Source organism: Herpailurus yagouaroundi, unplaced genomic scaffold, assembly GCF_014898765.1.
Source record: "Herpailurus yagouaroundi ecotype Mexico unplaced genomic scaffold, PumYag 186, whole genome shotgun sequence".
Lineage (NCBI taxonomy): Eukaryota > Metazoa > Chordata > Mammalia > Carnivora > Felidae > Herpailurus > Herpailurus yagouaroundi.
The window spans coordinates 39,968,754-39,995,817 of record NW_024412417.1 but is presented as its reverse complement, the minus strand read 5'-3'; the positions used below and the strand labels follow the sequence as shown (position 1 = coordinate 39,995,817).

Below are 27,064 nucleotides of genomic sequence, written 5' to 3'. Positions count from 1 at the left end.
TAGAGAGCCGCGCATGCTTCTTATCCCTCTTGGTCTCTACTGACAGGCTTGCTTATAAGCGCCGGGGAGGGAGTCTTTGCTTTCTCTACGTAGTGTTCTGGACTCTCCTGGCATTTCTCACTCTCGTTCTTTTCACTCTCTGTGTGCCTTCGGTTCTCTCATACTTACAGATATGTGACAAAGAGATGAAGCGACCGTGGCTCAAAGTGACAAAGGTAAAAACTGGCAAAGACGTCACTCTTAAATCCCAACATGGTGGCTGTTCCTACGGACAACCGAGAGAACTTACTACGCCAGCGAAGACCAGCCAACGCTTGCTAGAGGGAAGGCCGCGCCACCTGCCAAACACTCTCGAAGGCACAGGAAGTAGCGTAACAACAGAGCATGATGGTTAAAGTCCAACTTGAGAACGAAGCCACACGGCCTGGGTTTGAATCTGCCTTTCACCACTTACTAGCCACGTGGGCTTGGGCGACGCTCTGTCTCGGCTCACGGTTTATAAGATGGGGAGAAGAGGCCCCACTAAATTTAGAGTTAGTGGATGTGAAGAGGAAACAAAGCACCGAATGTGAACTGCTTGTATCATCTACATAATAAGCACCGGCAGGATATGCAAAATAACACTCAGTGTTAAGGATGAATTTTCAAAACTCCCTGGTGGTAGTAACTGTAGATTAAAATACGTATCGTATTAGGAACCTCAAGTAGGAATAATGTTTCTGTTTTTGAAGTTGGCTCCATGCCCAAAGTGGGGCTTGAACTCCCCCCATGACCCTGAGATCAACAGTCACATGCTCTACTGACTGGGCCATCCAGGTGCCCCGGAAAAATAATGTGAATGTTTTAAAATTAAGATGTCTTTAAAATTATTTGAAACCCCCCATTTGCAGCTTAAAGACTACCCTCCTAATTTGATGTGGAGAGGAGTGTCACATCCAAGATGAATATAAATAGCCCAGAATAAACTGTCAAAGTGATCATCAATCGCAAGGATGCCGGTGATTATCCAGCACTGCACCTGCTGAGTATAAAGTGCATAAAGAGCACAGCTTCTGTGCATCTTTAAGTATTTGCCAGGATTCCATCTACAAAGTTAAGATTTTCATTTATAGGTCTGATTTTACTTACTAAAAAAATTTTTTTATACGTTTATTTATTTTTGATAGAGAGAGAGACACAGCACAAGTGGGGGAGGGGCAGAGAGAGAGGGAGACACAGAATCCGAAGCAGGCTCCGAGCCGTCAGCACAGAGCCCGACGCAGGGCTCGACGCGGGGCTCGACGCGGGGCTCGAGCTCACAGACCGTGAGATCATGACCTGAGCCGAAGTCGGACGCTTAACCGACTGAGCCACCCAGGTGCCCCTATCGGTCCGATTTTAATATGTAAAAAAAAAATAAAGTTCTTTTCTTTTTAATTAAAAAATAAAAATATCTTAACATTGTTTTCCAAGATTACTTTTTAATGGCTCTTTAAAACTAGGGTTAGCGGAACACGACTCAGTGGTGCAAATGTCCAATTTCTTGTCCAAGTCTTACTAATCCTGATCAGCCTCCTTTCCTCCAGACCACCACTCCCTGCATCCTCATAAATGCTCTCTCACTGCGTAGCTAAGGGAGGCCCACTCCTCACTTGTTCCCTGCCGGCCCCTCCCTGTTATCTTTCCCCCACTTTCTCGGGAGGCTAGCATATTAGGATTGTGTGTCTGCCAGCGAGTCCTGGGACAGACCTGTTGCTGACATGGCACACAGGGACTTGAACAGCCGGCCCTTCCGGCCCTGGGCACTTCCTGTGCCCACAGCAGTACCTAAGGCCACCAAATCCCCACAGCCTCTGGTCACTTGGGAGTTCCCCCGGCCATTTTACGTGCAGTCTGAAGCTTCTCTCACGCCTACATTAGGATTCATCCTCCCGGGAGGGTAATCCTGGATCAAATGGGTTTGTGCTTACTGGTTTTTGTTTGCGAAGTGGCAGAATTTCCTGACTTTAAGGTTCTCTGGAGTCTAGGCCCCACAGAGCTCTGCGTGAAGGGGTGGGGGGAGGGGAGAAGGGACAAGGGGCAATGTGGGCACAGGAAGGCCCGGACGTGTTTGAGACACTCTCTGGAAAGTGGTTTCAAAAAGCTTTTCAACTCTGTTTGATCCTATGTCTTCGTATTTACTCTGGCAGCTTTAGACATAGAGAATGCAGAAACTTCACAGAGTCAAAAGTCTGAAGAATTTACCATCAATGAGTCACTCTGAAATTTCCCAGTTGGCTTTACAGTTTTTAAAACTGGTCTCTAAAAGTGTTTCATAGGGGCGCCTGGGTGGCTCAGTCAGTTAAATGTCCGACTTCGGCTCAGGTCATGATCTCACGGTTTGTGAGTTCGAGCCCCGCGTCGGGCTCTGTGCTTACAGCTCGGAGCCTGGAGCCTGCTTTGGATTCTGTCTCCTTCTCTCTCTGACCCTCCCTACTTGTGCTCTGTCTCTCAAAAATAAATAAAAATGAAAAAAAAAAGTGTTTCATAAATACGAAAAAAACCCAGGTAGGACATAAAGCATATCAATAACACAAAATACTTGGGTGCCCATCATGCAGTTTAAGAGAATATTATCATCACTTCTGAAGTTCCCGTTGGTACCATTTTCCGATTTGAACTGATGAATTCCCTTCCCCACCCCAGAGGTTACCAAGGTCCTGAATTTCTGCTCACCATTCTCTTGCTTTTCTTTTCTTTTTTTTTTAAATATGAAATTTATTGTCAAATTGGTTTCCATACAACACCATTGGAAAGTTTCCCATGTTCTTGCTTTTCTTTATGCTTCTGCTGCTTTTTGCTACCATATGCTCTCGCTATTTTGCATCTCTATCACAGTTTCATGTTACAACTTTCTGATCTTTCTGTAAATAAAATATCACACGTCTTCTTCTTCAATGACTTGATTTTTAGCTCATCATTTTGTTCCTGGGATTCCTGTGGATATAATTCATTTACTTACAAAGTGATATGGATTCCAAGGAATGGATGTGTGACTTCTGATGGACACCTGGGCCAATGCCAGTGCAGATATGGACATTCTTGTAAATGCCTCCTGATGGGTCCCGTGAGCTTAGTGAGGCACTGTAGGTACGTGGCAGGCACAACCTGCCGACGGCCGACCATTTTCCACAGGGGTTGGACGGTGGTCTCCACTGCTTCAGCGACATCTGACACGCCCACCTTGTAATTTTCGCCTGTCTAGCAGCTGGGAAAGAGAGTCCACTGGGTTCTCAAAACTACACGAACCCAGCTTCTCATAAGATTGGGCATCATGTTACATATTCATGTTATCATTTTAAGATTTTCAATTCTGTGAAGTACCTACTAACATCTTTGCCCATATTCACACTGGATATTTTTCTATTTTTCACTTGTAAGTTTGAAAATAGATTCGAATCCTGTGTCAGGTATATAGGTGGTGCAGTATTTCCTCGTGGCTTGTGTTGTCTTTTCACTCTATTTAAGGTTTTCCTTTTGTTCTCTGTAAGGGAATTTCTTTTATTTTTTTTTCCCTTTATCTTTTGATATCCCCACCCATTTCCCCATCCCCATCCCCTGCTTTTGACAACCAATAATCTGTTCTCCATATCTACATGCTGTTCCTTTTTGGTTTTTTGTTTTTTAAGATTCCACATACAAATGAGAGGATGTGGTATTTGTCTTTCTCTGACTTACTTCATGTAGCATGAGCCCTCAACGTCCATCACGTTCTTACAAAAGGCAAGATTTCCTTCTTTTCCTAAGGACTGACTTGTGTGTGTGTGTATACACCACAATTTCTTTAACCATTCATCCGTCAATGGACACTTAGGTTGTTTCCATATCTTCGCTATTGTGAATAATGCTACAATGAATACGGGGGTGCAAATATCTCTCCAAGTTAGTGTTTTTGCTTTCTTTGGACAAAGAGCCCATGGTAGAATTGCTAGACACGGTAATTCTATTTTTAATGTTTTGATGAACCTCCATACTGTTTTCCACAGTGGCTGCACCAATTCACATTCCCACCAATAGTACACAAGAGTTCCCTTCTCTCCACATTCAAACTAACACTTGGGTTTTTTTTTGTTTGCTTGTGTTTTTGTCTTTTGACAACAGCCATTCTAACAGGTGTGAGGTGATATCTCATTGTGGTTTTGATTTGCATCTTTGTTACGATTAACGATGCTGAGCATCTTTTCATGCACCTTTTTTGGCCATCTATCTATCTGTATGTCTTTGGAAAAATGTCTGTTTAGATCTACTGCCCATTTTTTTTTAATTGAATTGTATTTCTGCTATTGAGTTGCACGAGTTTTCTATATATTGTGGATATGAGCCCCTTAATAGATGTATTATTTAATTGAATTGTATTTTTTTTAATTGAATTGTATTTCTGCTATTGAGTTGTACGAGTATTCTATATATTGTGGATATGACCCCCTTAATAGATGTATGATTTACAAATATTTTCTCCTATTCAGTAGGCTGCCTTTTCATTTTGTTGACGGTTTCCTTTGCAGTGAAGAAGCTTTTTAGCAGGATGTTATTTTTGCTCAGTTACGTTTGCTTTTGTTGCTTTTGCTTTTGGTAGCAGATTTAAGAACTCATCACCAAGACCTATGGCAAGGAAGGAGATTACCACCTATGTTTTCTTCTAGGAGTTTTATGGTCTCAAGGTTTATGTTCACGTCTTTAATCCACCTTCAGTTAATTTTTGTGTTTGGTAGAAGATAGTGGTCAAGTTTCATTTTCATGCATGTAGCTGTCCGGTATTCCCAGTGCTACTTATTGAAGAAACTGCCCTTTCCCTGTTGTATATTCTTGACTCCACGGTCATAAGTTGACCATATATGTGAGATTTTACCTCTGGGCTATATACCTTCCATTAATTTAGGTGTATGTTTTTATGCTACATGCTGTTTTATTTACTGTAGCTTTGTAGTACAGTTTGAAGTCGGAGTGCAATGCCCCCAGCTTTGTTCTTTCTCAAGGTTGCTTTGGCTATTTGGCTTTTTTTGTGGTTCCCCACAAACGTTAGGATTATTTATTCCACTTCTCTGAAAAATGCCCTTGGAATGTTGATGGGGATTGCAATGAATCTGTAGATTGTTTGGGGTAGTATGGGTATTTTAACAATACTGATTCCTCTAGGTCACAAGCACAGAATATCTTTCCATTTACTTGCATCTTCTTCAATTTCTTTCATTAACATCTCATAGTTTTGTTGTTGTTTTTTTTAAATACACAGGTCTTCCACTTCCTTGGTTAAGTTTGTTTCTAAGTACTTTATTCTTTTTGATACAGTTGTAAATAAGATTGTTTTCTTCATTTCTTTCAGGTGGTTTGTTGTTATCGTACAGAAATGCAAGATTTTTGTATATTGATTTGTATCCTGCAAATCTGCTAAATTTGCTTATTAGTTCTAATAGTTTTTTGATGGAGTCTTTAGAGTTTTCTATATGTAGTACTGCTTTGTTGGGCATTTTTATCATAAATAAATACTGAATATTGTCAAATGCTTTTTCCTCATCTATTGAGATGATATGATTTTTATCCTTTATTTGGTAAATGTAGCATATCACACCGACTTATTTGCAGATGTTGAACCATTTTTGTATCCTTAGAATAAATCCCACTTGATCATGGTGTCTGATCCACTTAGTAGATTACTGAGTTTGGTTTGGTAACATTTTGTTGATGATTTCTGCATTAGTGTTCCTCAGGGATACTGGCCTATAATTTTCTTAAGGTGTCCTTATCTGCTTTTGGTACCACCAGGGTAATGCTGGCCTCACAAAACAAGTCTGAAAGAGTTTCCTCCTCTTCTGTGTTTTGGAAGAGTTTGCAAGACTTTGAGAGAAGAGTCTCGTGTTAATTCTTCTTTTAATACCTGGTAGAATTCACCAGTGAGGCCTGGACTTCTCTCTGTTGGGAGGTTTTTGATTACGATTCAATCTCCTTACTAGTAATCGGTCGATTGAGATTTTCTATTTCATTTTATTTCGTGCTGGTAGTTAGTATGATTCTAGGAATTTATCCATTTCTTCCAAGTGGTCCAATGTGTTGGCATATAATTGCTCACAATAGTGCCTGACAAATCTTTAAATACATGACATCAGTTGTAACATCTCCTGTTCCATTCTATTTATTTGATTCTGCTCTTTTCCTGGTAAATCTAGTTAAAGGCTTATCAATTTTGTTCACTTTTTCAAAGTACCAGTATCGTAGTTTTGCTGATTTTGTCTACTGTCTTTTTAGTCTCTACTTCATTGATTTCTGCTCTAATCTTTATTATTTCCTTCCTTCTACTACATTTGGGCTTTGTTTCTTCTGCTATTTCTATTTCCCTGAGATGAATAGTTAGGTTGAGACTTTTCTTGTTTCTTGAAGTAAGCATTTATCCCTAGGAACTCCTGTCTTACAACTGTTTTTGTGGGGTGCCTGGGTGGCTCAGTCAGCTAAGCGTCAGACTTCAGCTCAGGTCATGATCTCACGGTTCATGAGTTCAAGCCCCGCACCAGGCTCCATGCTGACAGCTTGGAGCCTGCCTCAGATTCTGTGTCTCCCTCTCTCTCTGCCCCTCCCCTGCTCATGCTCTCTCTCTCAAAAATAAATAAACATTAAAAAAAAAAAATTTAATTGTTTTTGCTATAGCTCACAAATTTTGGCGTATTTTCATTTTCATTTGTCTTGAGGCATTTTATTTCTCTTTTGATTTCTTCTTTGACTCCCTGATTGTTCAGGAGTATGTATTCTAATCTCCACATATTTGTGAAGTTCCCAGTTTTCTCCATTTAATTAATTTCTAGTTTCATACTATTTATCGTGATCAGAAAAGATGCTTGATAGGATTTAAATCCCCTTAAATTTATTAAGATTTCTTTTGTGGCCGAACATATAATCTAACCTGGAAAATGTTCCACGTTCACTTGAGAAGAATTTGTTATCTGCTCCTTTGGGACAGAATGTTCTAATATATCTGTTAAGTCCATCTGATCTAACATGTCATTTAAGGTGGTTTCCTTGTTGGTTTTCAGTCTGGATGATCTATCCATTGATAGAAGTGGAATGTTAAAAATACCCTACTATTATTGTATTGCTGTGTACTTCTCCCTTTAGATCTGGCAATAGTTGCCTTCTGTATTTAGGTGCTCCTATGTAGGGTGCATAAGTATGTATGAATTTCGTATCCTTCTGTTGGACTGACCCCTTTAGCACTATGTGGCACCTATCTCTGCCTCTTATTACTGCCTGTTTTCAAGTCTATTTTGTCTGATAGGAATATAACTACTCCAGCTTTCTTCTGATTTCCATTTGCATGAATTATCTTTTCACCTTCTGGGACCCCCATAAGGTAAAGGTTAGTCCATTTGATGTTGTCCCATAGCCCCTTAATCTATTGTAACTTGTTTTCATTTTTTCTTTTTGCTGCTCTGACTGGATGAGTTCTGCTGCTCTGTCTTTCAGTTCATGGATCCTTTCTTCTGCTTTATCTAGTTGTCGCTGGACCCCTCTCAAGTGTAACCCGCCAATCTCGGTCTAGTCAAATTTTCAACCCCTTTCTTTAAGATTAGCACTTTTTGTTTAGAAATCCTTCCCTACTCAAAGATCATAAAGATGCTTTCCTATACTGCCTTTCAAAGGTTTACAGTTTTGTCTTCCACACATTTCATCGTTAATCATCCTGGAACTGATTTCTGGGTATGGTGTTAAGTAGCAGTCCAATTTCATTTTTAGGGAGTAAAAATGTTCTCATACAAATCACTGAAAAGCTCACCCTTTATCTAATCTAAGAATGCCAGCTCTGTACAAACCAAGGTTTTATATTTGTACATGTTTTGGATTAGCCTGTCCTTAATCAATACGTCTATTCTTTCCCAATGCCTCACTGCCTTAAACTATTGTGAAATGGTAATTCTTCTCTTCATTCTTCTTCAAGATTGGCTATTTTATTTTAGGCTCTTTACCACTGTTAAGTTTTAAAATCAGCACTGGACCTGTAAATTTATTTAGCATGAAGTGACATCTTCTCAATATTGAATCTACTAACCAATGAACGTGAATTATCTCCCATGTATTTAGTCCTTCTTTAATGTTTCTAAATAAAGTTTTATAATCAGCTAGTCGTAACTTTTTTTGCTAAGTGTAAGGACACATGGATGTATCAAATGGTTTCTCTACATATAGAAAGACAGTAATGTTTCTTGTCCTTCAACTGTTACTGTGGTGAATTTCACCAATGGATTTTCTAATGTCAAACCAACTGTGCATTCCAACCCTATGTGGTCATAGGTTTTAATACATTGCTGGACTTAATTCCATAACATTTGCTCGTGAGTTCTGTATCTATGTCCACAAATGAGAAATGCCTAGAACTGAGCTTTCCCATACTGTTCTCTTCTGATTTTGAGCCAAGTTATTTAAATAATCTAAAATGAATTCGGAGTTGTATTAGTTTCCTAGGGCTGCTCCAACAAATTATCACAAACTTGGTGGATCAGAACAACAGAAGTTTATTCTGTCATAGTTCTGAAGGCCAGAAGTCAAAAATTCGGTGTCAACAGGGCCCTCTCCCTCACAAGTATCGAGGGGCAAATCCTTCCTTGCCTCTTGCGGTGTCTGGTGGCTCGAGTGCCCTGGCTTGGGACGGCATCACTCCGATCGCTGCCTGTGTCCTCACACAGCCTTCTCCCCTGTGGGTTCCAAATCTCCCCCTCCTTTTCATTGGCTCTAGTATCCACTCAAATCCCAGATGATCTCATTCTTTTATTTTTTTTTAATTTTTTTTTTAACATTTATTTATTTTCAAGAGACAGAAAGAGACAGAGTGTGAGTGGGGGAGGGGCAGAGAGAGAGGGAGACACCGAATCCAAAGCAGGTTTCAGGCTCTGAGCTGTCAGCGCAGAGCCCAACGGGGGGCTCGAACCCACCGACCGTGAGATCATGACCCGAGCTGAAGTCGGACGCCTAAATGACTGAGCCACCCACGAACCCTAATTCTTTCTTTTTTTTTTTTTTTTAATTTTTTTTTTCAACGTTTATTTATTTTTGGGACAGAGAGAGACAGAGCATGAACGGGGAAGGGGCAGAGAGAGAGGGAGACACAGAATCGGAAACAGGCTCCAGGCTCTGAGCCATCAGCCCAGAGCCTGACGCGGGGCTCGAACTCACGGACCGCGAGATCGTGACCCGGCTGAAGTCGGACGCTTAACCGACTGCGCCACCCAGGCGCCCCCAGACTATCTCATTCTTAATCACATCGGCAGAGACCTTACTTCTAAATACAGTCACATTCACAGGTACAAGGACCGAGAGTTAGACATAGATTTTCGAGGGACACTTTTCTCCCTACTAAAGGAATGTTCTCTCTTTTTTTAAATTCTGAAATAATTTATGTAAGTTTGGAATAATCTATTCCTTTAACAGTTGGTAAAAATTGGCAACAAAACTTTTTGGGTCAGGGCTTTTTCTTTGTGGCAAGATTTTAAAATACTAATTAAATTTCTTTTCAGGTTTGAGGACTATTCAGGTTGACACCTCTCAAGTTCACTGCATAAAGTTGTTTATATTTTCTTCGTTTTAGGTCTGGAACATCTGTAGTTATATTCCCTTTGGTTTCTAATCTCACTTATTTGTGCATTTTGTCTTTCTTCCTTAACCAGTGTTCCCAGTGGTTTGCTCATTCTATTAGTTTGTAATCAATTAATTTTGGCATTTTTTATTTCTTTCTAGAATTTTATTTGTAGTTCACTAATTTCTACTCGAATGTTTATTTACTAGTACTTGTTTTGAACCTGCTCATGTCTAACTTCTTAAGCTAAAGGCTTAGTTGACTTTCAGCCTTCTTTTCTAATAAAAATATCTATGACAATACATATTCTTCTAAAAGTGCCATCTTAACCACATTCTCAAGTTTCGATATGTAATTTCATCGTCTCATAAGTTCTTAACATCTCACCTTCCTTCTGATACCATTCTCTGATCCATGAATTATTTAAAAATGTGTGGCATGATTTCTAAACATACGAGGTTTTTCTAGTTATCATTTTAACACTGACTTAACTCTACCGCAGTCAGAAAGCGTAGTCTGCGTCACCCCATCTCTAGAGAGCGCCGACATCTGCTCAGGGCTGTCGGCAGTCATCTTTGATACATGCTGGCGACTGAGAAAACCCTTCTGCTCTGCAGCTGCTGAGTTCAGCGTCCCTGACAGGGACTGTGAGGTCACCTGTGCTGCCACCACCTTTCTTTTCCTTACAGAATACTTTTGAGTTTTGTTCATTAATTACTACGAGAGATATGATGAATTTATTCAGTAATAAAATGTGGAAATTTTACATCTAGAAAGATATAAAGTGAATTGAACATTTCCCATTACATAGTCGCCTATCTCTAGAAATGATTTTTCCTTTAATGACTATTTTCTTTGACATGAATGTATCTACTCCAACTTTCCCCTGGGTTTGTATTTGCTCACATTTTTTCCCATGCTTTCCCCCCACCCCCAACATTACTGTCCTCTCTATTCCTATATTTAGATTGGTCTGTTAAAAATAACCTTTAACTGGATGTTTTAAATCAATTATGATCATCTCTCTCACTATAATTATGGATATATTTGGATTTATGTCTACTATTCTATTTTGTAATTTGTATTTTTCTTCTTTGATGCTTTTCTTTTTGTATCACCTTCCTTTGGATGGGTTTTTCATTACGTTTTCTTACTGTTACTCTGGAAATTATACCCCATGTTTCCATCCTTTTAGTATTCATATTAGCAATTCTACACTGCAGATTTAACCTGTTGGGAGTCTTCAAGCAATACATTTCTTTCTTTTCCTCTTCCAAAACAAGACCTTTAAAACACTGAAATACACATATGCCCCTCTCAATTTAAAAGCTGTTATTATTGCTACACATTTCTGTTCCCTAACATTTTGTTGTTTCTGCCCACAACTCAAAATGACTTATATAATCGGTGTTCAGGTTTATTCACGTATTTACGTTTTCTTTGCTTATCACTTCTTCCGACATCTCAAACCCTCCTTTGTCATCATTTTCCTTCAGCCTTCAAGTACAGGATTAAGAAGATATCCTTTAGACAGGCTATTGATAATAAAAATCACTTTTTCAACTGTTTCTACAAATGGCTTTATTTATTCCTCACTTCTGAAAGCTAATTCTAGGGATTGTAATTCTCGACTGAAAATAATTCCTTCAGTATACTGAAGCATACTTGACAAGGGTATCTAGTCCCCCATAATGCCGGAAATGAGAATCTCTAATCGGCTGTGATGACTGGTGTACAGATGGACTAATTCACAGACTACAGTGAACACTGTTACAGATTTTCAAAACTGGCAAAAGCCAAAGACAATCTACAGGGACTTCCCAGGTCCTCAACAACATGAGGATCTTGTCCTATCTCCATTTTGGTGGAAGAACACAGAAAAAGCGACAGAATCTGAGAATTTTAAGACACAGTAATCACCATTTTAGCGTGCTTACCATGCTGCTTGGATTTCTTTTTCTTTTTCTTTTTCTTCTTCTGTTTTGGTTTGTAGTGATCTTTGTCTTTCTTCTCTTTTCTTTCCTTATCCTTCTCTCTTCTCTTACCTACATGACAGGAGTGACAAAGTTAGCCATCGTGACTGATCTTGAGTCGTTGCTCTGTGGTTAACCTAAAAGCAGCATTTATGTTTTAATCAGCTATTCCAGTCACCTGCCCAGTGGATGGATTCAATTAAACTGTTCCTGTCATGGGTCTGGAACTCCTGATTAGCTTACTGGGCTCTAAGAGGGGGTCTTCATTAGCAGTGTTGAGAAATCCCAACTCCTGACACCTTGAAGTTAACACAGACAGTAGTTAAAATATTAAATGAGTAATATACTCAGTTCCCTGATGTGGCAAGAAAGAAATTCCATAATTTAAGAAAGACTTGACTGAGGAGACTCAGCATTTCCACGGAGAATTTAACGAGAAATTATATCAGATCTTAAAAAGAATGTAATGAAATTCTTTCCTTTGGAAAAATAAAAAACTAGATCAATCCGTAAGTAAATCCTTCAGTCTTCCAATACTTCCCAATGTGTACAATGAAGGCTAGGAACACAGAGCAAAAACTTACTTAATTAAACTGATTTTTCCCCCAAAGTTTAAAATACCCTTCTTCCCATTCACGTGTACTTTAAAAAAAAAGGAATGGATGTGAAAGCAATATCCTAGGGTATTCTACTTAAAACTGACTCATCACATATACTCAACTACTGTTCCAAATCAGAATGATATAGCCTACAATTTATGAAACATATTTAATCCACTCTCAGGGACCCAACTCCAGCTGGCTAATCTACAGAATATTTAAGACTATCATCCATTACTGTAAAATGTTTCATTATTATAGCACAGAAGACAGAAAAGAAAGCAGAAAAACTCACTGACATTTTTATAAGGTCAGTTAAAGAAGAAAGTCTGAGAAAAATGACTCTCTTAATTTACCATCCATGCCCTAAGTCCCAACAATATTAGACGGTGGCTTATTTTTAAAGAGCCATCCTACAAAGATGTTCAGAAACACAAAATTCTCAGAGGAAGCCTTCGACTCCGTCAACAAAAAATACACATAATACTATGAAAATATGTGTTTAAGAAATACGTATGTGGAACTGAACAGCACTGATAAATACGAACCCGGATGGTCACTGACACCTAAAGGAGCACTAACAGGTAAAAAGTAGGGGACAGACTACGTCCTCCCGCTGCCAAGCCATCTATAGTCTTTTGCTTAAAGATTACTTTCTGTTCATACCAAATGCTGTTGAGCTTTTTTCTTCCAATTTCACTTTTTTTTCTGTTTTCGATAGTCCTGCAGGTTTAGGGGAAAAATACGTTAAGTTTAGTCAGAAGCGGTTAAAAGTAGGGGACAATAGTTTACATTACAAGTGCTCACAGAAGTCTACTTAAGACTCTTTTCTCCTAAGGGTCAACGTTATTTTATTGCCTGAACTAGTAACAAAGAGGTGGGACTTCTCGCTCCCCAAAACTGATACACGAAGGATGATTTTTGTTTCTTCATACTACCCACGTTAAAATCTTGGCTCCATTTGTTAACTGTTTGGCCTTGAGCAAATCATTTAATTCGTCTGTGCTTCGGTTTCCTTCTCCACCAGATAGGAATGACTATCTCACATCATTATCAGTATTATGGGAGTCAAAATCCCTAAGATGTTTAGACCAGTGTTTGACTAATAATAATCAGTGTTTTTTGTTTTTTTGTTTTTCAGTTTCTCCTCTGTGGTGGGGTAATAACTGAAGACTACATCCTTCTTAAAAAGAGCACGAACATGGGTTCAAACATTTAAAAAGACAGATGAATGCACTGAGCAATCAGTAAAGATCTCTTCTGGCATCACAGCCTTTGGCAATCCTGAGACTGAAATGCACCCAAGTGGTAGGTCCGTGGAACATTTCTGCTTCTGCGACAATTATGACACGAATGCTCTTTAGGTCATCCAGAGGAAAAATTAAACTTCTTATTAAAGGATAGTGGTTTTCAACAAATCTGTTTAAAATTTTTAAACTGATATTTAACTTCTGTTGCCTAAACTAAGCTAGTACCTTTGAACTCCATCATGAATGTGTTGTTAGGTAATGATAAAAGCCAAAACAATTATTTTACAAATCATTTTTGGTCTTTCTCTAAAAGGAAAACACAGAGGCCTATTTGCACATTAAAAATACTCAACCTTAATGATTTGGGTACCATTAACTAATATCCCAAAATATCTTTTCAACCAGTACTCTCAATAACAGTATAGCTGACACACTGACATTTAACCAAGCTTCTCAACTCAATACTCAATCATTTCCAATGCCAATATCTTATGTGTATCTGAGGTTAATCTAAGAGAAATATTAAAGTACATTTAATATACAATTTCGGTCTATTATGCTTTAATATCGCCATTTACAAAGCTGCTGATTTTTCAAGACATTCCAATACAGAATCAAAAACAAAAAAAAAAAAAGCTAGCACCTTACTTCAAATATTTTATACAATTTAAAAACTTAATAGAAATACAAAAATACCACTCAAATTGAATTAAATGTTAATAAGACTCTAATAAGTTTTAAATTAAGTAAGAATACTGATAGTATCCGTGACAAAAAAACAAAAAATCTTTCACAAGAAAAAAAATGAAAGGAACATCAGCACAAAGAGAAATACAACTGAATTTCCTTACTGTCAAGACTCCTGAACAAATGCATCACTTCCTTTAATAATTACTGTTTATTGGGGCACCTGGGTGGCTCGGTCGGTTGAGCATCCGACTTTGGCTCAGATCATGATCTCACAGTTCGTGGGTTCGAGCCCCACATCGGGCTCTGTGCTGACAGCTCAGAGCCTGGAGTCTGCTTTGGATTCTCTGTCCCCCTCTTTCTCTGTTCCTGCCCCTGCTTGTGTTTGTTCTCTCTCTCTTTATCAGTAATGAATAAACTTTAAAAAAAAAAATTTACAAAAATAATTACTGTTTATTAACTACTAATTACCGCACCGTAAAAAGTCTACATGTTTGATGCGTTTTGCTTCAAAATAATAAGACATTTACAAGACCGAGAGTGAGAAAGAAGCTTTCCCAGTCCTCAGTGATGGCACACGCGAGCTTCTCAACTCAATACTCGGGAGCAGTATTTGATCGTGATTATTGCCTTGAAGGTCTCCCCCTCCCGAGCACTGAATCAAGGGTGATTCAAAGGAAAACTGCTTCCTGGGCTGCCTGTGCGCCTGGGGCTGTGTGTGGGAGCCCTCAGGTACTCGAAGGACAAATGCACTGGCTGGGAGCGTCTGCTCCGGAACACTCTGGAACACTGGAACACGGGAACACAGGCCGGCAAAACACAACAGTGCTCTCCGCAGGATCAGGTCTACGTACACTTTTCACATGTTCCAGCGGTTCCTAAACCTTTAGATTTCTCAACTGATACGATTTCAGACGTAACACTGAGGGGCTGACAAAGGGATGTCAACATTTTATGTAAGCAAAGATATTAAAATATTCATACGTGCAATAATGATGGCTGGACTTCTAAAAACACACCTAAATAGACAAATAAAATTGATCTGTTCTAGAATTCAAGAGAAAAAACTGTTTTATGAGAAGTTCATTCCCTCATCCTTGGATTCCCCGTGTGCTGGAATTTGGGAGCCAGATAATGAGGCCTTCGATTTACTGAAATGTGATTTTTAAGCTGAATTTTTTTCAACACAACATTCTCTTCAAACAAAATACGACAGGAGAGTCTAACACAGACTACAAAAGCCGAGAATATGAGCAATGGAAACAGATGGGGCCCTTCAGGGAGGTAGGTCTCTGAACCGTGTCTGCTCGCACACGACGGAAAACCCGGCGGCGCGCGCTGGTTTCTCAAGCCCCTCCCAGGAGGCTGAGTATCTGTAACTCCTCTGGCTGGAAAACGAGGCTATCCCTGAGCCTCTCCATGGAAACCCCAGGCTCCATAGGGGCCGGGAACATTTGGTGTGGGAGTAGAAGCAGATTGTGGGGTCCCTGGCTGTAGTTTTGTTTTGCCCAATTCTGAAATAAATAAACAAATCAAATAACAAGGGAAGAAACTGAAAAACACTTAAAAAACCCCAAGTCTCTTACAGAGTAAATGCAAAGTCGAGGTAAGGCACTGGACTAAAACTCATCTATTTAAAGTGCCAGCACTGCACCACAGCACAGGCAAGCGGCCCACGCGTCAGAGGTTCTGTGATAATTACTGGCTCACCCTTCCGTCCACTGAGCTTCAACATCTTTGAACTCCTTAAAGAGGCTGGAGTAATTCAGTATTTGCTACACACACACTCGGTAGGTAAATGAGAAAATGAGCAAACGTTTCCAGACGGCAACAAAACTAAGACTCATCCTAACCTAAAACTGGTCGGCTCCATTACATACAGCACTCTAATAGTAAAATGAGAACAAAGGCATCAGTTTTTACCACGGTACCGCTGGTGTTTTTTGGTAACGTGGGCAGCAGTAGCACTCTTAACCCAGACTAGACAGAACGTGGGCACGCTCGCCCGTGGAAGAACGCAGAAGGATGGCCTCAAACGCCTCATCTCTACCGTGAAAGGTTTTAACCTTTCAGAACAGGTGTATGTGATAATTTGCATAATCTCATGAATCCTTTACCAGGACTGGGAAACTCAACAGTGTGTGTACCTCGGACACATGAATAATGAACATCTAAGTCTGCTCAACTATTTCCCGGCTTATGACTAACATCCTCCTCCTCTTCAACAACCCAAGAGTTTCAATCTGACAAAAACACCCCAGGAAAAGTCTTTGACTCAAGTTCGAGTAAATAACGCTTGCTATGGAAGTAACAAAATTTCCTTTTATTAATGAAGATGGAAACCAACCAACCAAGCACACATGCATATATTAAAAAAACAACAAAACACGACAGAAACGAAAACAGCTGTCACTGTGATTCTACATGAAAGACTACAGAAGTCCAACAAGACTGCAAAACAGTGGAAAGAAGGTAGGAAACAAAACTGGTAAGAGATAAAAGCATGCCAATGACTCAGAATGTTAATGCAAGTCAGAGAGGCTCACAAAGTTTTAATAAAAAGGCGTCCAATTAGAATACGACCTGAATTTCACTACTTCCTCCAAAAATAAAAAAATTACAAGAAGTTAACAGAAATAAATCAGAACCCCCATCATGCCACATTCGAATACTATGACTGTGTTCAACCCTCTAATAAACGGCCTTTCAGTAATTAACATTTAAGCCATGCACTTCCTCGATTTAAGCAATGAAGGTTGCCAGCTGTCGGGCACACCCAGAAGATCCTCACCCGTCAACGCATCTACAAATTCGTCGTCTTGCAAATCTCAGCTCCTCTCTACCATTCACTTTTCCAGAATTCTGTCCTACTACTTTGATTTTCTCCAAGTTATCTCTAAGTCTTAAAAGGGAGAAGAATATTATGCCTTCCTCCCCCCCCACACACACTATTATGAGAAACAAGAACCACACCCAGTCGTAATTAGCAGTAAGTCAGTCCGCAAATAAGCTAGAAATTCTAACAAAAGACGAGGCTAACACTCTGGTTAGAAGTAAAGTCATTTCAACCAAGGATTCCACTTCATGTGCCATCACTACTTTGACATTTTAGGATATGTAATCTAAAATCACTCTTCATTATTATATAGCTGTTTACATTGGTCTACGTTTCAGTCACGTTACGATTAGAAGATATATGTATATGTTTAAAGAAAATACAAATATCGTCAAAGGCACATCTGAAAATAATTTCCCCAATGGATATAGATTATAACTTTAACATACTTTTCATATATTCAGTACCGTGAAAAAGTCCAGATTATTAACCAACTGTGTAAGACCTTCATCAGGAAAAATATCTCAGAGAGTCAAGGTAATTCAGGAATTTTGTGGGAAAAGGGAAAAGAAAAATTACCCTATGGATAGAAGGGGCTTGGAAAAAAGTCAAAAGGCAACGGATGGGACTTGGGAAATGACAGATGTTTCAAAACCTATAAATCTTCACATTTGGCACTGGAATTTTTAAACAAAATACAGAAACAAAATGACTTCAATCTTTATTGATAAAATCAAACTGCAGAAAACTGTGTATTTAATATTACATTTTTACTTTGAAAGAAGGTAAAGGCAGTAATCTAAAAGGTAAGTTACTTCAATCATTTTATTTTCATACGCGCCACCACCAGGAAAGAGCAAGCTCTATTTTCTGCTTCATCTGATGAGTTGGTAGATAAAGTGACTCCAGGGTGGGTGCTATTAAAACAATCAGCCCTCATGCTCTGGGCTGCAGATCAAGAAACAGTCTTACATTTTTCTCCAGCTCTGAACTGGCTCAATTCCGACTTCCTTCATCCCTCTATCTCCAAATTAGTAATTTACTAGAAGAACATATGAAGTTAGTATTCACCTTTTTAAAATCATATATACTCTTTGGTTGAGGTTAAAATCTTGTAAGACTTCCAAATAAAATAATGTAACCATATCATAGGTTACAGAATCATAAAACTGTCCCCAAAATGTGTTACTGGCTGCTTTTGCACATTAGGCTCCCCAGATGACTTCGTAACAAAGGACATTTAAATTACGGAGAGTGTGCCTGCAAATAGGGGGTTATATTTAAGGTATACAGTTAAATTTAAGCCACGTGTTTCTTAAATACTAAATTCTATTCAAACCCTTAAACCTGAATACTGATCCCATTAGGTATTTTCTGGCTTCAAACCCAAGAACTTATGTCATTACAGTCACCTCTAACAATTCCTATTTTTAATTAAAAACAAAAACAGGATATAAGAAAGAAGCAAGGAGAAGGAAGTAGATTAAAATGACAAAACAGGAAGTCAGTCCAGGGAGGCTGATGGTAAATGATTGCACAAAAGAACTTTAAAGTGAAACCCTCTCTCCCGTAGACGTTACATAAGAGCATCTATGAAGAGGAATTACATGTTAAAGTCATGGAAGCAAACATCAGAGCGTCTATGCCCTCTAAGTGCAAGCCTACCTCCTTATAAAATGAATCTTTATTTTTATTATTATTTTTTTTTTTACCTGATGCTGTTGGAGCTCCTTTTCCATCAGCTATCGCTCTGGAAGAGGGATTCGTAAGCATCTGTGTGTCTTCCTTTTCTGGCCTGGGACATTCATGAGGACAAACGGGCTCTGGGGCGGGCGGTGCCGAAACTTCTGAGGCACGACTTAAGTCAAGAGGGAGACAGGGTCCCAGCTTCTGGAGTGGCAAATGTGCAACATCGGGCACTACACAAGATAAAGGATGTAACAGAATATTAACAGAGGTCGACGGGCTCGGTAAGTATCAATGTGGAGTAAAACGTTATCTGCGTCAAATCTCGCCTGACCTAAGGGCACTCAATAAATATTTGTAAACAAAGTGCTTTTAAGTCTAAAAGATGGAAGAAGGAAAAAGTAGTAACTTCTTAATATTTTAATAATCTTTATCTCTTTCATGTTTGGTTCTATACGAAATCAATATACATTACCCTCTGGTACTGAAGACTCTTGCTGATTCTGAGAACTGATGGAGAACATGCTCGCATCAGTGGCTGGAGAGGGAGGAGAAACCTTTTCTATGGAATCATCAGGCATGGGCAAGGTGGCTAAGCGCTGAGATCTTCTTCTCCGCTCACTATGCTTGAAAGGTCTAGGGGGGTTCACAGGCTGTGGAGAACCTAGAAAAAGATCTTCAATGTTCACGAAGCAGATACATGCCAGGATCATCTTATAATATTTAAGGAGATAAATGGGAAAAATGATTCAAATTCTGCCCTCTGATGGTGTTAGGTATCCACAAGGAACAGCATGTTCCAAAAGTAATCAAAGGCAAAAACTGTGCCCTCATTCACAAAAAGCTAATCAAAACTTCTAAGGTCTAAGGCCTACTAGAACCAAAAGAAAATAACATGGAACATGGATTTCAGGTAGTTTCCCAAGTGACGGTCTACAGTTAATTCTCTAATTGTAGATCATGGTGTTAGTTGCCATTCTTCCTTTGGGAAAATAGTCTGTATAGCTGAGATTTTAAAAAAAATTAAATATATATATATAGATAGATAGATAGATAGATAGATAGATCTCTTTAGCTATATTACAAATCTAGAAACTCTAAGGGACAAAAAGGCAGGGGGCATAGGTGACAAAAATCTGACATGCATTGTAGAGTCAGTGCTTTACTTGCCAAAATAAAACTAACGTACATTAAGTTTATCCCACCCTCGTTCCCACAAATGGATTTTTATAAACATTTTGGGCCTGATTCATTAAAAAAAATTGAACACAAACAACGTTAAGTACTTATTATAGGCAAATAATGAGGACTTTAAGATGTAACACTGTTCATTCTTGCCCTCATTTTTATCTTTTTAAATAACTAATTTGGTGGGTCAATTAAGCATCTTCTAGCTAGGTAACACAAAAGTTTGGAAATCTGTGGGTTTTTTTTTTTTTAACCTTTAGTTTTCTTCTTTCTACGGGGCATGTAAACATGTTGAAGAATTTAGAACAGACAGGATTACACAGGCCAATATACTCATGTTGACTGAGAAGGAGGAATAAGAGTGGTTGATGCTTTGGGTACTTAAAAATCATATTACAAAAATCAAAATAAAAAAAAAGACATGGTGATAATTGAAAAAAGAATGAAAGAATAAAATTCAATTGCTGTAACATTGTGGCTATTAATACCAAAATATAAAACCATTTCAAAATAAAATACTTATCAATGTCACGTGACATTGTGGTGACTACTAACAGCATTATGTTATTTCGTGGTAAATGCCAAAATGAAATGAAGCTTACGAGGAAACGACTGAGTTTTTCTGTTCCCATTCCCCCTACCCATTTATTAAAAAGAACAAAACCAAAACAAAACAAAACAAAAAAAAAATACCAACGCCTGCTCAAAAATTCAAAAATACAGTTTGGTAGAAAATATGGCAACTGAATTGGGAGAAAGAGACTATATTTGGCTGATGAAAGTCTCCTCGATGCCAACATTTTTAATTGTTGTAGAAAACATGATATGGAAGAGTTCCTAAGAACATGTGTCTTCACTTATGAATCAGGATACTAGTTCGCTTGTGCGAACTGCCGAAGGGAAGTATCTTTTATCCAGCGACTTCCCAGGTCACAGCTTTTCAAACCGTCTCTAACTGAGAATACGGAACTAACCGGAGAAGCAGAGGGTCCATACAAATCTCCGTTTATATATCCAGACCCACGTTGGAAGGCTATTTTTAAAAAGACTAAGTTAACTCTTGAAAGATCAGTGGTACTGAAACAGTAAAATCTTTAAAAATAAGATGAAGGAAGCGTTCTTCTCCCTTCCTCAGTAAGAATACACGGAAGTCTGAACTCCAAATCCCAGAACAAGAATGAATAAAACCTATCGCGGGGGGCTACAGACAACTGGGAACAAGAGCTAAATCTACCCATGAGAACAGTCTTAGGAGTTGAGGAAAAACATTCAGTGTGAGTCTCTTCCTAGCTCCTTGTTTTGGTTTGGTTTTTTGTAATGAATCAGGCCTCTCATTGTGCTCGGATTACTATTAATCGAGGAGAGTCAAACTACAGAATTGGCGCCATGAAATGTACAGTCTCTGTACAGTCAATCAGTCAGAAATGTATATGGTTTTTGCCCCTGAAAATAGTTTTAAGCCTTCCCTGTCAGATCCACTTAAGTCTGAATTTTTAAAAAGCAACTTCATAAAAATACAATATAACTACAATCAAACTGTTTTTAATGTATCTTATAGGATAAGTAACTATTTTTTAAAAATCTGTGCTCACTAGTTTTATTTATCACTGAAGAAGAAAGCTGAGATACAAGCGTCAAATCCTCGACTTGTATTAATTCTGGGGAAAGTGGTGATTTAGGGGGTTTTATACACCCAGAAGAATCTCCAGATTCATGTTTGCATTTCTTGCTGCGAGCCTTCCCTGAAGACAAAGTTGAGGATAACAGTGCAGGTTTCTGAGTGTTGGCAGAACTGCTAATGTCAGCTTCATTTTTTTTCTGACTTTGAGGTTTAGGTGAAATCGCCTGAATAAATAATAAAAAATTGATATTTTTATTTTGGTTTCTTCATTTTTGTTCTTGTATTCTATTTTGATTGTTAAGCAACTTTAGTATCCAAAAACATTGTTAAGCAACATGTAACATTTCTATTACAAATGAAAAACCAAAAAGAACCCCACAAATTATTAACTAAAAGTTGAATAGGCTATCTTTAAAGGGATGCTGTCGGCTTTTGGTCTACATTTGGTTTTTTTAAAAAACTGTATTATTCATCATATTTTCGGAATATAAAATGACAGCTTGACGGACAAATATTTGCACGGTATTAGACTGAAATACACCTCTTTTGAAACTTAATTACCAACTACGTCGATAACAGGTAAATAAACAGCATTTCCACTGTTCAGATGCGTTTAATTGAATACATTTAAGCTTCTGACTTTTAGATGTTTTGTTAAAAAACAATTTCCTTTATCAAGTTGGCTGCAGAAGTCTAAGTAGACAGCTTCCCTTTAAAGAAAGATCTCAACAGGAAAACAATGACCAAATTAACGAAACATTATCTTTAACTCATTTTAGTGCTGAAAGCTAGAGTTTCATAAGCATAGTGCGTCATGAAATCAAAGCCACCAGCAGTACAGAGTTAAAAGACTAAAAAACAATACAAAACAAGCAACAACAACAACAACAAAAAAAACCAAGGAGTAAAACCAAGTGTAAGTTAAAAACATTGGATTTAAAAACAAAATACGTCGCATTCTTAGATGAGAATTTTTACCTTCCTCCTGCCAACTGATACTTTTAAAAAAAAATTAGAACTTTGTCAGTTCTTTCGTAAAGGATATCTTGGTTCATTTGGCAGTATAATTTCCTCCCTATTATATAGAAATTTATGTGAATGTGTCCAAAGACAACAGAGAATAGCCACATTGGATGGATTTACAATCTATGGTGTTGGAATGCCTGGGCTGTATCTCTTTCTGATACACGGATCTGAGAACAAAATAGGAGATACCCTTTTAAAAAATAATCTATGCTAAGATAGGCCTCTCTACAGAATTAAATTGCTAACGCTATGAACAGCATGCTTGTCCCCAGGAAACCTTTTTACTTCCTTATCTTTTATGAGGGATGACCATCAGGTCAGCAGTCTGTGGTTCTCTGGAACATGAAAGAGCATCGTCTGGGGACCAAACAGCTTTCTGCTCCCGCTAACGGACAAGGTGCTCCAAGTCTGATGCACAGTTGGTGCCAAGTAGATAGAGCACCTCGCGATGCTCTGCAGGTGGCATGCTGGACGCGCCACAGAAAGGGCTGGTGGCAAGTATCCCCTTCAATCGGTTGTCATCATCTCTAGTCTTGAACTTACTCATCATGCGTGTGTACAAGTGCAGATTAATCGTTTGAAAAAGTACTCCATAAATGGAAAGGAGTCCTAAACTTATCATAAAAGGTGTTGCCAGAAAAGTAATTAGAGCCATTACTTGTAAATAAACAATTTTATTGTTCATCTTCACATATGTGAGAGACATCACTACAGCATCCATTACTCTCAAGTTACAAAGTTATGAAACAAGATTGAAAACTGAAATTAGTATCTTGATAAGGTGCTTAACTTCTAAACAAGGACAAATTAACATTTTTAAAAACTTACTGAATTATGCATCTAATGCAGGTTTTATCCAAAAGTAAATATAACATGACAATTCCCTAATACAATTAAATAATCTATAATTAATATCTGAGAATTGGGGTTCAAGACCACAGTTTGATTTTTTTTTTAAGTGTCAATAAAGAAAATCCATTAGCACAGTAAGTTCTGGCTATAGGCCTGTTATAAATCTATGTCATGAGTGACATTCATGATTTTACTCATTAAGACAACAGAGGTTAGTGACAATCGATGCCTCTCCTTTAAGTCTATCGTTCATACCAGCACTTGTAATTAAGAGTTTTATAACTCGGCTTTTTAACTTTGAAGCAGGGCGAACAGCATAAAAATTGTTGGGTTACAAAACATTTTCACAATGATATCAATCTGAATGACAAAAAATGAGGGAACAGCATCATGTTCCTTAAAAATCTAAAATAATTTACAAAGTTTTCAGTAATGACTGTTGGTCTCTTTGTTACAAAACTGGCAAGGACTCTCAAAATGCCTTAATGATGCAAACAAACAGCCGAGTTACTCAATTTGTCTTTCTTTTTTTTATAAACTCAATTTCCGAATGCTGTTTTCTGTACTTCTCTCTGAAATGAGCCCTGCCCTCGCCACTAATTTCCACATAGAAGAAGTAATCTTCACAATCACATTCACCGCAGCAGGATTGTGCATCATGAAAGATTGACATTGTAATGAATTTTCCAGAAACATTTTATTACCAAGTCCCTGATTTATTGCATTCTGAGAATACCATAAACAGTGGTGAAAATACAAAATATTGTTATATATGGGACGTTGAATATAGTAATACACAGTAAAAAAAAAAATCACTTAAAATTTGGTTGATATACTGACAATAACGGCAGAGACTTAACCGCTTGATGATCACAGAAAATCAGAAGGTATGATTCGCTGACATATTAATCAATTTAAAAGACCATTGATTTCATACAACATTAATGGAGGCACCAAAACAATGCACTGTTATCAAATCAGGCCTAAAATAACCCTGAAAAACTCAATACAATATCAATTAAATTTGGACTATTTTTTAAAACGCATAGAGAGAAGAGCAGAAGATACTCATTTTAAAGTCTTCTTTATTAGGCTACTAATAAAGAAAATTAAATTAATACAAAAAGGATATATTAAAACTACATTAAGGCTCAGATTTTAAAACAGGAGAACCAAGGAAATCCAGTTATGGCTATTACTGTGTTCTTATAGTCTTACAGTGCCCAAGAAGTTAAGCCCTTAGAGAATGTAAAAGCATGCACAGTTCATTATGTACAGGTACTGTGGGAATCTGAAGGTAGCCAAGGCAAAATCTAGCAACTGCAACCTTCACTTTTAAATTCCTCTATTAGGTGGTTTAAAGACAGACCCTTAATAGTTTTTTAAAATTCTTTTTTTTGTAGTTATTAAAATATACATCCTAGCAAAAATGTATGGCTCATTGATCAATTCATAAAACACATAGTCAGTCTAACAACACCAATTGTTACAATATAAAAGAAACTTCTTACAAAAGAAGCTTTATTAGATGTCAAAAACCCTGTTTTAACTCACAAATGAAAAGTATTTGTGTAAGGGTCTTTTTGTAAGCTAGTTAAAGGTGATCCAGCTGGAAGCTTATACCCTGGGATGCCTGTCTCCAGGCCTTCAAATGTTGGAGATAAAGGCTTTAATGCCAGTCTACCGAAAACAAACACTAGCAAAGTCTGTAGTTTATCTGCGTACCTCGGAGAAGGCAGAGTTAAAAATATATCATCAATTAATTAGCTTCCTATTCCCATATCCAATCAAAAGGGCAATTTCAATTACGTGGATACTATAGCTCCGTGATCATTCCAGTTGGGAACCTTGAAAAAAATCAAATGCTACCATTTCATACCTGCTCCAGCATTGGAGCCGTTTCATTGAAGTCTTCCTTTTTTTCAGCACCATCCACCCCAACAGCTTTGGATGCCAACAAACCTTGAGAAAAATTGTACAGAAATTGCTTATTAGAAAAAATACTGGCTTCTGATATAATCAACTTCCCCCAAATGTTAGCAGTTGAAATCCCCCATCCTTTTTAATATAGAGGATTTAATATAAAGTTTACTTGTCAAAAACATGAACACCCTTTATAATGACTCAAGGGACTGAATCAGAACTTGAGTTTTTTACACAATCAGTTCTCTGTAAAAAAAAAAAAAGAATTACTCCTAAAGATATCCTTAAAAAAAACATACGCATACACATTTTAATTCTACGACTTAATGTCTAGAAACCGAAGATTGGTTAGATTAACTAATACTCATAACATGGGCTTTGTCTATACAACTGAAATACAGAGTTAACATCAAGATCTGAGAAATCCTTCCAAACATCTAGAAGACTTTGTTGTTGTTATATTATTAGCTAAACAACGACTCCCAATTTTTATTTCCACATGGATCCTTTGACCAAAGCTTTATGGGTTCATCCCTATACCCTGCTGTACCTTATCTTCTTGCAAAAGTGCCAAAAACACTGATGGATCTGTTCTGTTAATGGGGGAAAAAGTGCAGGTCCTTCCTACATTCAACTTAATATTATAGAGCCTCATTCTATAAACTATGAAATAATTTAGGAATTCCAGTTTTCTCCAATGTGTATCACTAATTCTCAATTTTCGAGGACAGAATATTTTACCTAGAGAATATAAATCAACGTTATAAGACAATAAAACTCTGTCTTAATTTCTAAATTAAAGGCAGTTAGGGGCGCCTGGGTGGCTCAGACAGTTAAGCATCCGACTTTGACTCAGGTCAGGATGTTGCATTCGTGGGTTCGAGTCCCACGTCGGGCTCTGTGCTGACAGCTCGGAGCCTGGAGCCTGCTTCAAATTCTGTCTCCTTCTCTCTCTGCCCCTCCCCGACTTGTGCTGTCTCTATCAAAAATAAATAAATGTAAAAAAATTTTTTTAAATAAACAAACAAACAAAGGCATTTACTTGCTCAAGATTCTTTACTAAGCACCTGACGAGCACTGTCAATATAGCCAAGTTTATAACGCTTGTATAATACAAGTATGTCTTTGCTTATGACCACTGGGCACATAAAAGGGCCCCAAAAATCATTTCTACCAATTACAAAGTTGGCTACACAAGGGGCACCTGGCTGGCTCAGTCAGTTGAGTGTCCGACTTCAGCTCAGGTCATGATCTCACAGTCTGTGAGTTCGAGCCCTGCGTTGGGCTCTTGTGCTGACAGCTCAGAGCCTGGAGCCTGCTTCAGATTCTGTGTCTCTCTCTCTGCCCTCCCCTGCTCATGCTCTGCCTCTCTCAATCTCAAAAATGAATAAATGTTAAAAAAAAAAAAAAATTTTAAACAAAGTTGGCTACACAAAACCTCTGCTTCAAAGGAAGCCTGTTTAACAATCAGCAACGTAACAGTTAACTTACTGCAGCAATTATACCACCTAGACTCCTGAAGCGGTCCATACAGTGTAGTTAATAGGAGGGGGAAAAAGTGCCCCCAGATGCCACATAACATTGAGCTATCCACGTGGCAACATCTCTTGGCTTTTTCAGGTAACTATCTTGAAGATGCTAAGTGATCTAAGTAGGAATTCAAATATTAAAGACGTATCCTTAAAGCAGTACTACAGGCAAGTGTTAAATTAGGCCAAAAGCACCTTTCCTTTTCTAGAAAGTTGAATATCCAGCACCCAGAATTGTAATTTAAAATAGAAAAGGGGCTTTCCATTTCTATTGTTTTACACAATGATTTTGACTTCTGACAGATCAGTGACTGATATTA

At 38.1% G+C, this 27,064-nt stretch overlaps 1 protein-coding gene across 4 annotated transcripts in view; it reads right to left on the bottom strand.

Moving 5' to 3' along the window:
• The window catches only part of PHF20L1 (PHD finger protein 20 like 1), an 89,283-nt gene that overhangs the window by 27,633 nt on the left and 34,586 nt on the right, over positions 1-27,064 (bottom strand). For 3 of the 4 annotated variants that reach the window (XM_040494459.1, XM_040494458.1, XM_040494460.1), the window contains 6 exons: positions 25,172-25,254; positions 21,386-21,638; positions 19,081-19,269; positions 18,632-18,838; positions 12,813-12,869; positions 11,512-11,619 (listed from right to left, as the gene is read on the bottom strand). In XM_040494459.1, the coding sequence (XP_040350393.1) occupies positions 11,512-11,619; positions 12,813-12,869; positions 18,632-18,838; positions 19,081-19,269; positions 21,386-21,638; positions 25,172-25,254 (897 nt within the window). Of the gene's footprint in view, positions 1-11,511; positions 11,620-12,812; positions 12,870-18,631; positions 18,839-19,080; positions 19,270-21,385; positions 21,639-23,094; positions 25,255-27,064 lie in introns of those variants that run through there. The other variant, XM_040494461.1, reaches the window with a different exon arrangement.